The sequence below is a fragment of the Xiphias gladius genome, chromosome 6 (genome assembly GCF_016859285.1).
Source record: "Xiphias gladius isolate SHS-SW01 ecotype Sanya breed wild chromosome 6, ASM1685928v1, whole genome shotgun sequence".
Taxonomy (NCBI): domain Eukaryota; kingdom Metazoa; phylum Chordata; class Actinopteri; order Istiophoriformes; family Xiphiidae; genus Xiphias; species Xiphias gladius.
The window spans coordinates 9,610,430-9,625,288 of NC_053405.1; the positions used below are offsets into that span (position 1 = coordinate 9,610,430).

Genomic DNA, 14,859 nt, shown 5'->3' on the forward strand with positions numbered 1-14,859 from the left:
AGGCCACACAACACCGGAAGTTGACGAATTAGTCTTCAAAATAAAGGCATATGGTTTTCACATAATAAACCCTTTGAGCCATTTGTCTGGTTCTGTGTTAAATGTTGAATTCATGGGCAGTGTCGGCACGAGATCGCAAATGCTTTGTTTAGTAAAATTAATAAAACCAGAATGAAAAAATACTCTAGTACAAAATTAAAGTCCCTTGTTCAGTAAAAGTAAACAAATAATAGCAGTAAAATGTACTCAAGTAATCAGTGTGAATTGAAAGTAAGTACAAAATACAAACACAGTAAGTGTCAAATTATAGCAAACAAAACAAAACAACAATTAAAAACAAACAAACGAATGAAATCATGAAATGACCAGCATCTGAATTCTGAAGTCTGAATTCTTTCACATTTGGCGGATTTTAAAACATTTAATTACTATTTTTGTACTCATAAATCAGTTAAAGGATTACACATCTAAATGTTAAAAAATTCTGGAAAATATTTTGGAAGATGTATGAAATTCATTCTGTTATCAAGCTGACATCGGGTTATCCTGCAAAATTGACATTTTTTTGACAACTGACTTTTCATCTCAGTTAACCATGACATTACTTAATGGTCACACTGGTAAAAGCCCCAGGGGCACCCTGATGCTTGGGGACCTTTGTATGAAATGACATTTAATATTTCAATTTGGAAAATCAATCAAATGACTACAAAGAGATGCAAAACAACTACAAAGAGGCATAAAACAACAACAGAGAGGCACAACAAGACCACAAAGAGACGGAACAACTACTATAGTGATGTAAAACAACTACAAACAGACATGAAACATCTACAAAGACATGCAAACTGACCACAGAGATTCACAATGACTACAAAGAAACGTAAAAACCACACAGACACAAAGTGACCTGAAAGAAACACAAAATGACTTCTAAGAAACAAAACTACAGACTCAACAACAACAACAAAGAGACAGAAAATGGCTACAAAAGGCGCAGAATGACCTGAAAGAGACACATAATAAATACAAAAAGATACAAAAGAACAAGGCATAATAACAACAATGACACTCAAAAATGACCTAATACACACACAAAACGACTACAAAGAGACACAAAACTACAACAAAGAGACACAAAATGACTACAAAGATATGCAAAACTACAATAAAGAGACAGAGGCCAAGGGACCCATTGTTTAATAATCAATCCCTGCAGTTAATGGATATAAATATATGCTAGGAAATAATTTCAGGGAAATAAAAACTGTAATGTTGTTGTTTAAAACAGGTTTATGCTTGATCATATTTCTAATTTTTAGCTTAGTGTTTACAGCTAATAATTCAGAAAACGTCGCATTACACCACACTGGTCAAGGGGTTCATTATTTTGAAGGTTCTCACCGGAAGTCCCTATTAGTGCCTCTAACTCGACTCTGGTGTACTTTTCGTTTCGTAGGGCGGAGTCAGGCGTTAGTTTCTTTATTAAAGTGGCAAGTTTATTGAATTATCGATATTTCTACAACATGTATCGCGCCGTGTATCCATAATGTAGTCTGTGCCCGTTGTTGGCGTGAAGCTATTGATCAGCGACCGGATAATTTTCGATAAAACATCGAAGGAAACTGACGGAACAGGAAGGCGGAACAAGTAAGTTCGGGAAAGTGGCTTTCATCTGTGCGATTTCATCACCGTGCGATCACCCGTCTGCAATAATCACCGTTGTTAGACGATTTTATTTCAGATGTGGTGCGAATTAAGCACGATTAAGGTGGATTTGTCTCGTCTCGTTTGGGTTTTTTATTTTTTATTTATTTTTTTTTAGCTGTTTTTAGGAAGCAACAAGTCCGGCCGAGTTAGCTAGTCACGTCACGAATAAACTTCGTACAGTCGTCATGTGCCCTGCTGTTTAATCTCTGGCTTTTTATCCTGGAAACGTGACCAAAAAAAAAAAAAAAAACGACGTAAAGTCTGCATCATTCCGAAGATGAGGACGCAGATATTTGGATGAAGGCGTACGCGGGGTCCTGTTGTGCTGGCAACGGACGGTTAGACTCCGTTTTATTGTCATTCCGCGGATTCTTGGTGTCGCGGCGGAATTATCGCCTGAAATAGGAAATGACTCATGTTGACTGAGGGACGGCGTCTCGTCCGTAATGCGGGCCCGTTCTGTTGTCACCGTTGAGACTTGTTCGTTTCCCCGGAGGGGAGGGGGGGGTGAGACAAAAGGTGAACTCAGGTCTGCATCGATGAAGTTGATTCAGCCCTCGTCTGGTTTAGATAAAATGGTAGAAACCGTCCTGCATTTCGATGATCGCCAGTTGACAGAAGAACCTCGTGATTCACACACATTTTCCACTCAGACATTTATTTATGGTCTTGTACCTGAAATGTACACATTCGTCTTTACATGACCTCAGTCTGTCGTGCAACATTTCAAGATATACACCATGAAATTTAAGATTTATGTCATCTGAAGAAGGTGGATAATAAGGGGCTTAAACAATCAATCGAAATGCCTATGCTTTTTTTTCGACTAATCGTTTGGTCTATAAATTGTCAGAAAATGGCAAAAAAAAAAAAAAAAAAATGCCCCCCAGAGCTTCGCAGGCTCCAGGGTAAAGTCTAGTTGTCCTTTTTTTTTTTTTTTTTTTTTTGTCCAAGCAGCCGTCCAAAACCACAAAATATTCCGTTTCTAATTACATAAAACAGAGAAAAACAGAAAATACTTCCACTGAAGGAGGGGAAACAAGAACATTTTTGGCATTTTAGCTTTATACCTGACTCCAGTGATTAATCAATAATCAAAATAGTAGCAGATTAATTTTCAGTCGATCGACTAGTTGATTATTTAACTAATAGTTTCATCTCCATTTAATTATTTAGCCAACCATGATATATTACATGTTAAGTAAGCTCGAGAGAGTCCAGTAAACCTTAAATGATTACTTGGTTAGTTGATTGGTTGATCAACAGAACTATTTTGACAATTGATTAACAGATGAATTGATTAATTGATGAATCAATAAAATAATCTGAAGATGAATCATTAATGAAAAATATTGTTAGTTGCAGCCCTATACTGAAATATTTTCTTTAAATGTAAGGAATAAGTGGTACCTGAATATGCGGTTCGACATAAACAATGCATTTCAATGTAAATGTGCAGTTATTAACCAAACTCTGTCCCTTTCTTTCTGTCCTCTCCTTTTTTCATACGCAGGATCACAGAATCACAGACTGACTTGAAACAAACACCAAAACACAGTCCATAACAAAAACTCTGCACTGGTTGTTTACGCAACCTTTTGAACGCGTCCATTCCAACAGTAAATAATTCACCAGAAGCATTCAAACAAATCACCGGCCGCCGCCAACACATGTAACCATGTCCCTGGCCCTGAAACAAGTCTTCAACAAAGACAGGACATTCCGGCCCAAGCGCAAGTTTGAGCCCGGGACGCAGCGGTTCGAGCTGCACAAGAAGGCCCAGGCGTCTCTGAACGCGGGGCTGGATCTGAAGCAGGCTGTGCAGCTGCCCCACGGCGAGGACCTCAACGACTGGGTGGCCGTCCACGTGGTCGACTTCTTCAACCGCATCAACCTCATCTACGGCACCATCAGTGACTCCTGCACCGATCAGACCTGCCCCGTCATGTCCGGTGGGCCCAAGTACGAATACCGCTGGCAGGACGAACACAAGTACAAGAGGCCGACCGCACTGTCGGCTCCCAAATACATGAGCCTGCTCATGGATTGGATTGAGGTACAGATCAACAATGAGAACATCTTCCCCACCAACGTCGGTAAGTGTTGAGATTAGACACGGATGGTGTGAGAAGCCTTTCGTTCCTTACAGATTCTGTATTAGGTCACAGACGTTTTGGTTTTGAGTGTTTCTTTGCCTGGCAAAAGTCCAAGAAGTCCTACTGTGAAAGATCTAAACCTTTACTTTGATGACCGGCCATTACTTTGAGGGTCAATTAAGCGATTTCAGTTCATTATCTGGTCCAGAAAATGTCACAGAATATCAATAAATGCCCGTTCCAAGTCATAAGAGCTCAAAGTAACATCTTAGAATTGCTTTTTTTGTCTGAAACCATCACAACTCCAGTAGTATTCAATTAATAATGGTATGAAACAGAGAGAAGCAGCAGATTTTCACAGCTGAGATGCTGTAACTCAGTGGCTCCCAGTGTAGGTGTTGGGATCCCCACAATGGGACGCAAGATTGTTGACAACAGAGGAAAGCACATAAAAACATATTTATGCTCTACAGAGTTATGCTTATTAGTGCTTATTATTTATTTCATTTTTTGGGGAATCTAAAAATTATTCAAATAACACAAGGGAAAAAAAAACTCATATGCCACAGATGAGGAGGGGTTGCAAGTAGAAATAGTTTTGTTTTGAGGGGGTCAAAAGCTACAAAAGTTGGGAACTTCTGCTGTAACATGCAAATACTTGGTATTAAGCCACTTAAATGATTAACATGTAATGAGTACATAGGCAAATTCAAATGTGATAAAGATAAAATACTGCAGAGTGAAGGCATGTAAAATCTGAAACCACTGTTTTTCAGATAATGGATAACAAAATGATGTTTCAGATTAAATCTGCAAGGCCACATTTATTAGATTTCTTCCATTTTTTTTTTTCAGTTTATCTTCTGTTGCTGTGGCATTCTCCCTTTTTCTGTTATCTCAGTCTCTAAGACTGTGCATGTGAGGACTGTATGCCATGTGCTGTGGCGTGGCATTTGACTACAGAAAACATCCAAGCAATGGATTTAAAAATGGGTCACACAATGTACAGTAGGCTATGAATAGAAACGACCTCTGACGTGCCTGTCCTCTGGAACAGATTCCTGAAATATTATTGAATTAGTCAAAGCAAAACGACATACTGAATTAATCTTTTGGTTGGAGCTGCGGCTTATGCCCCAAAGGCCAAGTCGTGTTGGTTTTCCTTTCACATACGAAGTGATACTGGCTGAGTCCTTTAACATGCTTTTTTTCCAACCTGCCGGGGCTCCAGAGCACAAGAGAGGTTCAGGAACACACAAAAGTTAATGTTCGTGGAAAGATTTTTCTAACCCTTGCATTTAAAAACTATAATATTTAAAATGTGTTCCTTTCTGTGGTGCAGATTGTAAAAGGTCATTATGGATTGACCGCAGTGTTCTCCCGTCTCCATCTGTTTGACTCCCAGGTACTCCCTTCCCTAAGACCTTCATGCAGGTGGCTAAGAAGATTTTGTCTCGTCTGTTCCGGGTGTTTGTCCACGTCTACATCCACCACTTTGACCGTGTGAGCCAGATGGGGGCAGAGGCACATGTCAATACCTGCTACAAGCATTTCTATTACTTTGTCACTGAGTTCAACCTGACGGACCACAAAGAGCTGGAGCCCCTGGTGAGTCAAAGAGAGGATAGGCTCCAATATGGAGCTAGATACCAAAATAAATGATATTATTCTAAAATAAATGTGAATAAAAGCTTTGATGTGTTTGGACACTTAACCCTAAACTAGTTGCAGCAGTGTTGTAAATATTAGGAGGGGAAATTTTCTGAATCCAATAAAAGGTGATAGGTCTGTTTCTAATGAAATTAGCAGTGTCAGACATAATTGTAAACACCGGCCAGTACTTGCAAAGTTACGTAAAAATTACCAAACTGAGGTACTGCATTAAAGTTTGAGCACTTTAATGCAGTACCTCAGTTTGGTAAAAGAAGGGGCGTGCTCAACTCAAATGTCTTCATAGTATAATGGGTGCCAAACCAAAAGGAAAGGAATTGGCAAAAAAAAAGTCATCTGCACTCAGATAATTTTCTGACACTTTTACTGGACTAATGCCAAGCAGCAGAAAAGAAACGTACGCATTTCCGCCCTAGGCTTTCTTCAGCATGAAAGGCCTGGCCTGTTAAAAGTATTACATACCTATCTGCAAGTGCTAACAACTATTTTGCCATTAAAGTGCATAATAACATAAAAATTAAGAGCCAGATCAATACTGGATTTTTGAGGCAGATAAAAACATTTGAGGGTTTAAAAAATTCTATCAGTCTATCACCTGATATTTATTCTTTTTTTACATATATATATTTTTTTACATAAACACATAGCATAAAACAGTTTTTATAAGAATCCCTTTAATTGTTTTTTATTTTTCCAGGATGGCCACCAAGATGCTGTACTTACTGAGCGGTACATATTACAAAAAAATAGTCATAAAAGTAAAGTAGCTGCTAAACTGTGTCCCGTATTTATTGATTGCTAATAAAAAGTGTAGTCATGGGGCGCCCTGGTGACGTAAACGTTTAAGGCACCAACTGTCAACTGCAACGAAATTTGCAGCATGCAAGCTACAATTTGCGACATGAGAAAATTTTAGGGCGTTCAATTCATCAAAATAAACATTTACGTAAACGTAAGACACTTTGGTCATTAAAACACAAAGCACACTTGTGACGCAGTTTGTTGCAGGAGCCCTGCAGGACCCATGAAAGTGATTTATGAAATGTGATGCTTCCACCATTTGCAGTCCGCATTCAAGCAGTGCTCTCAGTCCAATTTTCTACAAATATATATTGTTTTGTTAAATTACAAGAAATAATTTTTCATGATTTCTAGAAATGGTTATTTTACGGTAACATTCTAATGAAAGACACCAAACAATCACATTGAATCAACGCACAGCCCAGACTGATTGGTACACTGTTATTGATTCGTGTAGTGATTGATTGTTAATGAGCCCTCCCCCCCTGTGTGAGAGACTGTATGGCCTGTGTGCGTTCGGCATGTCTCTTGCTCTTGTTGGAGGGTAAGATGCCCAGATCGGGGCTAGAGTGTATTTCCAACACTTAACTTCAGTGAAGGTGATGAGTTACTGGAATCTTAAGAAGTTAAAAAAAAAAAACTGACTGGGGATGATCAGAGTTCAGTGCAATAGAGGTTATTCCATCACAAAAGATAAACCCGAGCTGGCTTTGGAACCCAACTGAAGAAAGCATAGCTAGACACCATCTTTTATACCCTAAATTTGCTCCTCCTTGCTGGTGGGTTCTCCACCCACTTTTCTAAAAAAAATGAACTTCACATCTTCAGAAAATAATGTTGTTATACTTTCCATATTTGGTCACATTACCTGGAAATAATGGTGGTAAACCCTTTGGAAACCCCCCCATCTCTCCTGCCCTGCGCGGGCAAGTCTGGGCGTGTCCTGACACCATTATTTCCGTCTTAGGCTGTATTTTTTAAGAACTTAAATATTTCCGAACCGCGTATTATAGCAATCATTTCTTAACTCAGATTAATCATAACACCTCTTCTATTCACTGCAAGCCTAATGATTGAATTTGAATATCATTAAAATGTCAGATGTATGGATCAATTTCCAATACATTCTGGTCTATACTGTAACACACGGAGTATATTTCTGGGGATTACTACTACTACTACTACTACTACACTCTGAAGTAGGTCTGTGTGACCGAAAGCTGAGACTGTAAACTGAGGTTTTGCAGTAGAGATGCGTGTGGGAATGTTTTGACTCTTCTATTTTCCGTGCAGCACCTACTGGTCTCATGATAGTGTGAAGTAGCCTTTCTGCACAGTCCCAGCAATAGTTTTCATTTGAAGGTTTTATTTGTATTTTATTTTGTATTATTTTTGTTTTTTTTTAATTTTTATATTTTTATAGCGTCTTCACCTCGTGAGCTTACAAATATATTTAACGAGTACTGACTGCATCACTAACTGTGGTACTGTGGTGACATTTTGATGAGTAATGAAGTATTTCCTTCATTGCTGTAACTCACTGTACTGTGTGTACGTGGTTTGTGTTTGCAACAGAAAGAGATGACCTCTCGGATGTGCCACTGAGGGAGCGCACTGGACCTGTGGACACGTGCCGGACGAACACACCCGTCCATCTAGAAGACTGCAGCAGAGAACTAAAAGAACAAACAAATTCAGAAAAGAGTCTATTTTTATATTTAAGTACTGTAATCTATTTTAGCCACATATTGTAGGTTTTAATGAAGAACCTTGTCATGTGAGGCATTCTCTTCCTTTTAAAAAAAAGTTTTCAAACATTTTATCAGAGCACAGTATTAAGAGGTGTATGTTTGTGTTGATGTTTTTCTATTTTATTTGAATCTCAATCATTCCAAGATGCTTCTGTCTGTCTTTCTGTTAAAATGATCTAAAATTAGTACGATTTCTTACTGTACTCTATAAAATCACTATGTTGTTACATTAAAATGACTCTGTTATAATTTGAATTTAGTAATCACTATTTGATTGACATTGCTTTTTGTACTTGAAGCTGATAGTGCTGGGCTATGGCTAAACTTAATCTGTAGATTTCCTGGGTAGGAAGGACATTTTTCTGTAAAGCCGTTAACAGTTTAGTCTGTATTACCACTCAAACAATCAAAGTACTAATTTAGTTTTTTTTTTTTTTTTAAGGCAGAGAAAGTATTATTTTCAAACAATCCCATTGTGAGGAAAATATAATTTTCTTTCTGTTTCTGAGAGTATTTTTTTATGTTTAGCCTAAAATACCATTTTAGGCATTTAAATAAATTTGGGGTTTTGGTTGCATTCATTTAAAATTTATATGTACATGTGGAAATGAACCAAATACAGTGATGGCATGCTGGTGACTCAGACATTATGAACTCTTTGTTATTGTACACTTCGGGCCTTGGGCCACCAGGCAGGTTCTCATATGTCAAACCTGTAGGTGTTTGTTGCAGATACACTTGGCTGCTGAAGGTCACACGCGAGTCGGACCTCACGTGACAAAACTCCGGTGGCAGCACATGACCAGAAGACCACGTCCACTGGGTGGCGCCAGACACCAAAACCCGTCTTGTGTTGAGGAATATTGTAATCCCGTGGATAATGTTGTAGCCTTTATGAAATCTGTCCAGTGTCCCAGTTATAGTCATGAAGAGGAGAAGTGGGGACCCGATTCGGGTTAATGATTCGACTAAGCTGGTTATGTAAGAAACAGGCCAGACTGTGCTGTGATGAATACAGACTGAGTTTTTGTTTTGAATGAGCTTTGCATGATCGGGTCAACAGCATTCATGAATAGGCTTGAGCACATCATCAGTCATAATGGTTTGGATTATGAAATTAATGAGCAGTAATCTTGCGAACAAGACGCACAACTGGGTAAACACAATTAAAAGGTAGCTTGTAAGAGCCTAAAACTTCAGACAGTCACAAAATTTTAAGTAGTACATTTTGTAAAAGGACATTTTTCCCATTCAGATCTGTATACTAATAGTTATGGTCCATTACAAGAATATACAAGAGTTGGAGTATTAAAAGTCATAATTCTTTTATGCAGGATGACCCCTTTCAGAGTGGTATGGTATATATACTCAGTGGCACTTCTAACGTAATCAGTACAACAGGCCTGCCTTAATTTCCATCTTTAAGAAGCTCATCAGGTTCAGTTTTTTTCTGACGTTATCAGGAAACTGTTCATTAAATTATAAAGTATGTTTTAGTGCTGATGTCATAGTGATGCTGTTGTACGTGACTGCAGTATATCCAGAGGGGTTTCTAATATTCTGCCTCTCTCATGTTTGTAAATAGAAAGGCCAAAAAAAGATTACACACCCCTCTCAGTATAATGTCACCTTTAACTGTGACCTCAATAATAAACATACAGTATAACTGAATTTATACATTTCCGACAACGTCAACAAAAACTAAACATTATAAACTTCATCGAGATAGATGCTATGGCAGTGGCTGTTGTATTGGACTGCATTAAATTGTACAGGTGTACCTAATAAAGTGGCCACTTTATTAGGTAAATATGCCGACAACTTTGAATGAAATTACATCATGAGGATACAAACATTTTAAGAGTCTCTGAGTTGAGTTAATGAGTCTCAGTAAATTTCCGTTTCGTACTACCAAGATTAGTCACTGACGTTTTATGGAGAGTTTTGGCTGTCTGATGTAATGCATAAGAATGGAGCCAAGTATATGTCTTTTTGCACACATTTGTTGTATCAGGACGTATATTGTTACTGGGAACACAGTCAGAAATATCATGGTACTGATATCAAATATCACCCAGAACAACTGACCCATTAATATTTAGCTGCAGATATGTACACCTGATAAATGTAGCGCAGTAAAAAGTACAGTATATCCCTATGAAATCTGGATTAGAAGTATAAAGAACATATCAAATTAGATGTTTATCAGTACATTCACAGCTAAAATATAATGTTTCCAGTTCCCCTCCTTCATTCAAGCTGGAAAAGACATAATATTTTGATATGTTAATATGATGTAACTATCTGCCCCAATAACATCAACCACTGAAATGACCTCATTGCCTGCTGCAACCTGATCCTCTTACAGGATTGTCCCTCCTCTCTTTCAGTGGAGTCACTTCCTCTAAACACTGTACTCTGGCAGCATGTTTACGCCTGTTACGTGCGAGATGAGCTTCTGCCTGCGTTTTGCTCTTCCCTCCCTTTGGTGTGTTTTTCTCTTTTGGAATGTATCAGACGAGCCCGTAGGGTTCTGCAGTTGCAAGACACGAAGGGAAGTACTGGAAAGAGGCCAAGAACAAGGGGAAGAATTTCAGGCTTCAACCAATCAGACTGAAACTTGTCCAACTCTGTCAGGGTTTACGCAGCGGTGTCTGCCTGTTGTTTAAATGGTACAATGTGATTATTTACACTTAGAGAAAGGGTTTGGGAGATAAGGTGACTCAGCAGATGTTGGAATGAGCACACACCCTTAACGGTTTGGTGGTTTGCAAGTGAGTCACCTCATGCAGAGCTGTAGCCAGTGGGTATGACAAATGACCAGGATTTTCAGGGCCCGCAGCTGAACTGAACCCACAAAAGTTCCAGTAAGATGATGAATTATTTAAGACGGAGCCCAGAGAAAAGTTATTTCAGTTGGTCCAACCAGTTTACATCTTCTCCATTCTTAAGAATTTGCTACTTTTCTCTGTCTTACATGATACTAAATAGAAAATCTGTGGGTTATAGACTGGTCACTGGACAAAAAAGAACAATTTAAAGATGCTACCTTTGGCTCTCAAAAATTGGGATGGACAATTTGTATACTTGTATATAAACATACTTTTACATCAAGTGTTGTGAAATCTACTTTAAAAATAAAAGCATTTAGCTGAACTAATTGTTCTAAACCAACATCTTATTCAGAAAATTAAGTAATGACACAAACACTAGAGCTGAGTCTGTAAAGTCCATGAAAATGACTCACCATTTCAGCTGCATGCTGACTTGTAACCGATTACAATTGCTGGTGTATTACTCAATCTGAAAGGAGATTCTAAGAATTTAAAAAACATGTTTAATTTCAGAATGCTTTGTTATGCAGGGTTATGTAACGGGAGCAAAGTGCAGAAAAAGAATACAAGTTTTTCCAGAGCACAACAGGAACAAAGTTGGAACAAAACAGAGTCTGTTGCAAAATCCTTGGTAACTCTCTCTGTGTTTAGGGAATTTTGCTGGATACTGGATTCAATCCAGCGGTCCTGTAGGCCGTTTGCCTCCAATAATACCTAAAGCACATACATTTATGCCAGAGGTTATGTTCGGGTATTTTCCCAACTACAGGCTTCTTTCTTCTAAGAAGTTTGCTCTGGGAGGATTTCTTAGAAAAGGTACAACCCTGGATCACTGTGACCTTCCTACTTGAGAAACATATGCAACTTATTGTAACAGTGTAAGACGGCTGGCTGCTTCTAGCACACTTATCTTCTTAGCCTTTGACAGTTTTATTTGGACTTGCCAGATGAGCATTGCAGGACTACATTTGCAGGTATATCCATACTATCCATTCACGTGCACAGATGCATATGGCAGCTGTACTGTACTGTTTATACTAGATAGTACAGGAATGTGTTTGTAAAAAATCCTGCAGGTTCACATACTGTACCTGCGGTAACTTTCAACACATAAATCAAAATGACTTGTTCCAGCTATTGATAAAGCATTCTAAGTGTAGCTTTGTGCCAATTGTTCTTTGTTATGATCATATAGCTGGAGGCTTTGACTATTTAATATGAGGATAGCAGAGTTTAACAGGGGTTATGTTTAAACTGTAAACATAAAGTTTTACCCTTAAGTAGCTTTAGGGTTGGAAAAATAATCTTACAGACTTTATGACAATCACATATACAGTAAGTTTTATATTGGCTTGTTGCAGCTCTCATTTAAAGTTATATGAGGTTCACACTGAGTGAAATATTCAAACCCAAGGCTGTCAAATACTATTCATTTTTTATGGCTGCACCATTGTCTGACATACACATACTGAATCAAAATACTAATTTCCCCAAAATTCAGCCTGACATATATTGTATCTTGGGAAAATCTGGGACCTCCACTAGAATATAAATTTGTATGCATTAGAACAATGTCTGGCTGCTTAGAATGAATTTGCGCCGGCCGGCCCACCTTTGGGTTAATGAGGTTTCAATTAAGTGCTGATGCCACTAATAATGCATGTTGAATCATTTCTGAGGCAATTTTGAAAAAAGTGTCATTTCAGTGCAGCCTACTGTATTGCACAGTCAAACGAGTGATGTGTTATCTATCACATGCAAAGGCAATGATGCAGATGCTAGAACAACACAATACTTGGTTGATCTACATCTACAGCTATGTCTCCGTACTGCATCGGGACATTGTAGGAGACTAGAATCTGACCTGCAGTTGTCGTGGAATACAACAACAGACACATCTCTGCTATGTCATTTTTCAGACTGAAATAACCTCAGCCCAAAAAAGGAACCCCCTTTACTGAGTTTCTCCTAATTGAGTGCTTTTCACATCTGAAATGGGGTTGTTGCCACTCGAAGTTATTTATGATGGCCTATCCCTCTTCCTTTTGACCTGTAGTGACACAGACCCACCCCCTGCACATGGATGTGTGATCTTGTTTTCCTACTAAAACCTGCAGCTACACCATGTGCTCGTGGCTAGGGCTAGTCTGCCAACAGCTTGCGTAATGTTTGCTACCATTGGGCTTATGTTTGAGGGGCAGAAGGTGAAGGGAGGAGGAGAGAGGCAGAAAGCCTCCAGTCACAAGACAGTTGAACCCTGAAAACAAACCTTACATGGTTCTAACTAAGACACCATTGATAAACAATACATCGATGCTTTACATAGCAGGTCTATGGACTACGGATTATATACAGTGTTAAACAGTTAACAGAACAAATTGCAAAGGACATACAGTTTGACAGCAAAGCACATGGCATGACAAAGCACGTACACTTCGCATTTACTGCAACACAAGATATTTTGTTATTAATATCTGGACTTTATTAAGGGGATGCATGTCAAAAAGCAACAACAAAGGGATCTAACAGCCCTCCACTGCGCCTCTGTCAAAAACTAACCTTGCGTTTAATCTCGGAAAATACTGTACGAACATGTCATGTCTGTGGCATCTCACAATTAGCAGATGGGTTAAGAGTGCATCATCAGAGTTCTTGGATTTCTTTCATTATCACAACCATGAGACAGTGTCTCCACCCTCGTCTGAACAGCCTCCACATCGGGCCACAAAACGTGCCGTGTCTGCCTTGTCATACGTCACAAACGGTGGGGGCTGCAACAGGCCATTGCACACGCCTTCCCTGTCAATTACGTTACCTCATATCCAAGTAATTACTGCGCATTGTATGAATATTTTTGTCTGATTTGAGTACATTTTGCCCCCATGTAATTTAAGTCCACAAATATATTGCAGTCATCTTAAAAAGGTTTAATTTAAAAAGTATCAAAATTGATTACTTTCTTCAAAACAATTAGACTTTAAACCTATCAAAGTTAGCCTGGAAAGAATCCAAATACTGGAGATTATCTTCTATCCAGTGGTGGAAAGTAACTAAGTAAATTTACTCAAATACTATACGTAAGTACAGTTTTGAGGTACTTGTATTTTACTATATTTGCATTTTATGCCACTTTACACTACAACTCCACTGCATTTCAGAGGCAAATATTTTACATTTTACTCCACTACATTTATCTGACAGCACTATCTGTCTGCAGCATCTGGCGTTATCTGTAGTTATTAGTTACTTTGAGGACCAAAGTTCATATAAATCAGTGTATACAAAACAGTATAGTGTAGAAAAATTTAGCTTTACTTCAAACAGCCAAAACAAAAATTGCTGTGTACAAAGTTATGAATCAACAAAAATCCAGCAATATTAAATATGTAACACTGACAGGAGTCAGTCTTGCCTGCATTAAGAGTATTTTTAATTTTGATATTGTAAGTACATTTTGATGCTCATACGGCTTTTACCTGAAATTAAGTATTTTCCTTGAGATATTGCTACTTTTACTGAAGTAAAGAATCTGAATACTTCTCACACTACTGGTTCTATCTCTTCATTACACTTGCAGGAGGGCGTGTGCATACGCTCGTTTGTGTATGCGATACTGAAATGCCCCAACAACTGAAAGTCATGTCCCTGTCCGAGTGTGTGGGATGCTGCACACAGTGACCCAGACGGGGATTTCACCCATCTGGCCACGTCCATTCATCAGCATGTGCGAGGGTTAAGTTTAGGGCCTTGTAAATGCAAATTTTCCCGTTTCTGAGACAAAGAGGGAGAGGGGTGGTGTGTGCCTGCTTGCACTCCTTGCTTATATAAAACAAAGCTGTCCAAATGTTCTTTTATGGATGGCTCTTATTTACAATGCGGCAATGAAGTTTAGTGACAGCAGCAGAGGCGGTTGTTATGATTTCAACGCCGTCATACAGTAAACTAGTGGATCTGGTCTGTCTACATGTTGCACTTATTCCGTCTCCCTCAATCTCC

General features: G+C 38.6%; 1 protein-coding gene across 1 annotated transcript; it reads left to right on the forward strand.

Annotated features, from left to right (window-relative positions):
* Positions 1–1,425: 1,425 nt before the first annotated feature.
* Positions 1,426–9,199, forward strand: mob3a (MOB kinase activator 3A). Its single transcript, XM_040128799.1, has 4 exons — positions 1,426–1,650; positions 3,224–3,806; positions 5,212–5,414; positions 7,854–9,199. Exons 2-4 carry the CDS (start codon positions 3,389–3,391, stop codon positions 7,881–7,883), a joined length of 651 nt encoding a protein of 216 aa, XP_039984733.1. The 5' UTR covers positions 1,426–1,650; positions 3,224–3,388; the 3' UTR covers positions 7,884–9,199.
* Positions 9,200–14,859: the final 5,660 nt, after the last annotated feature.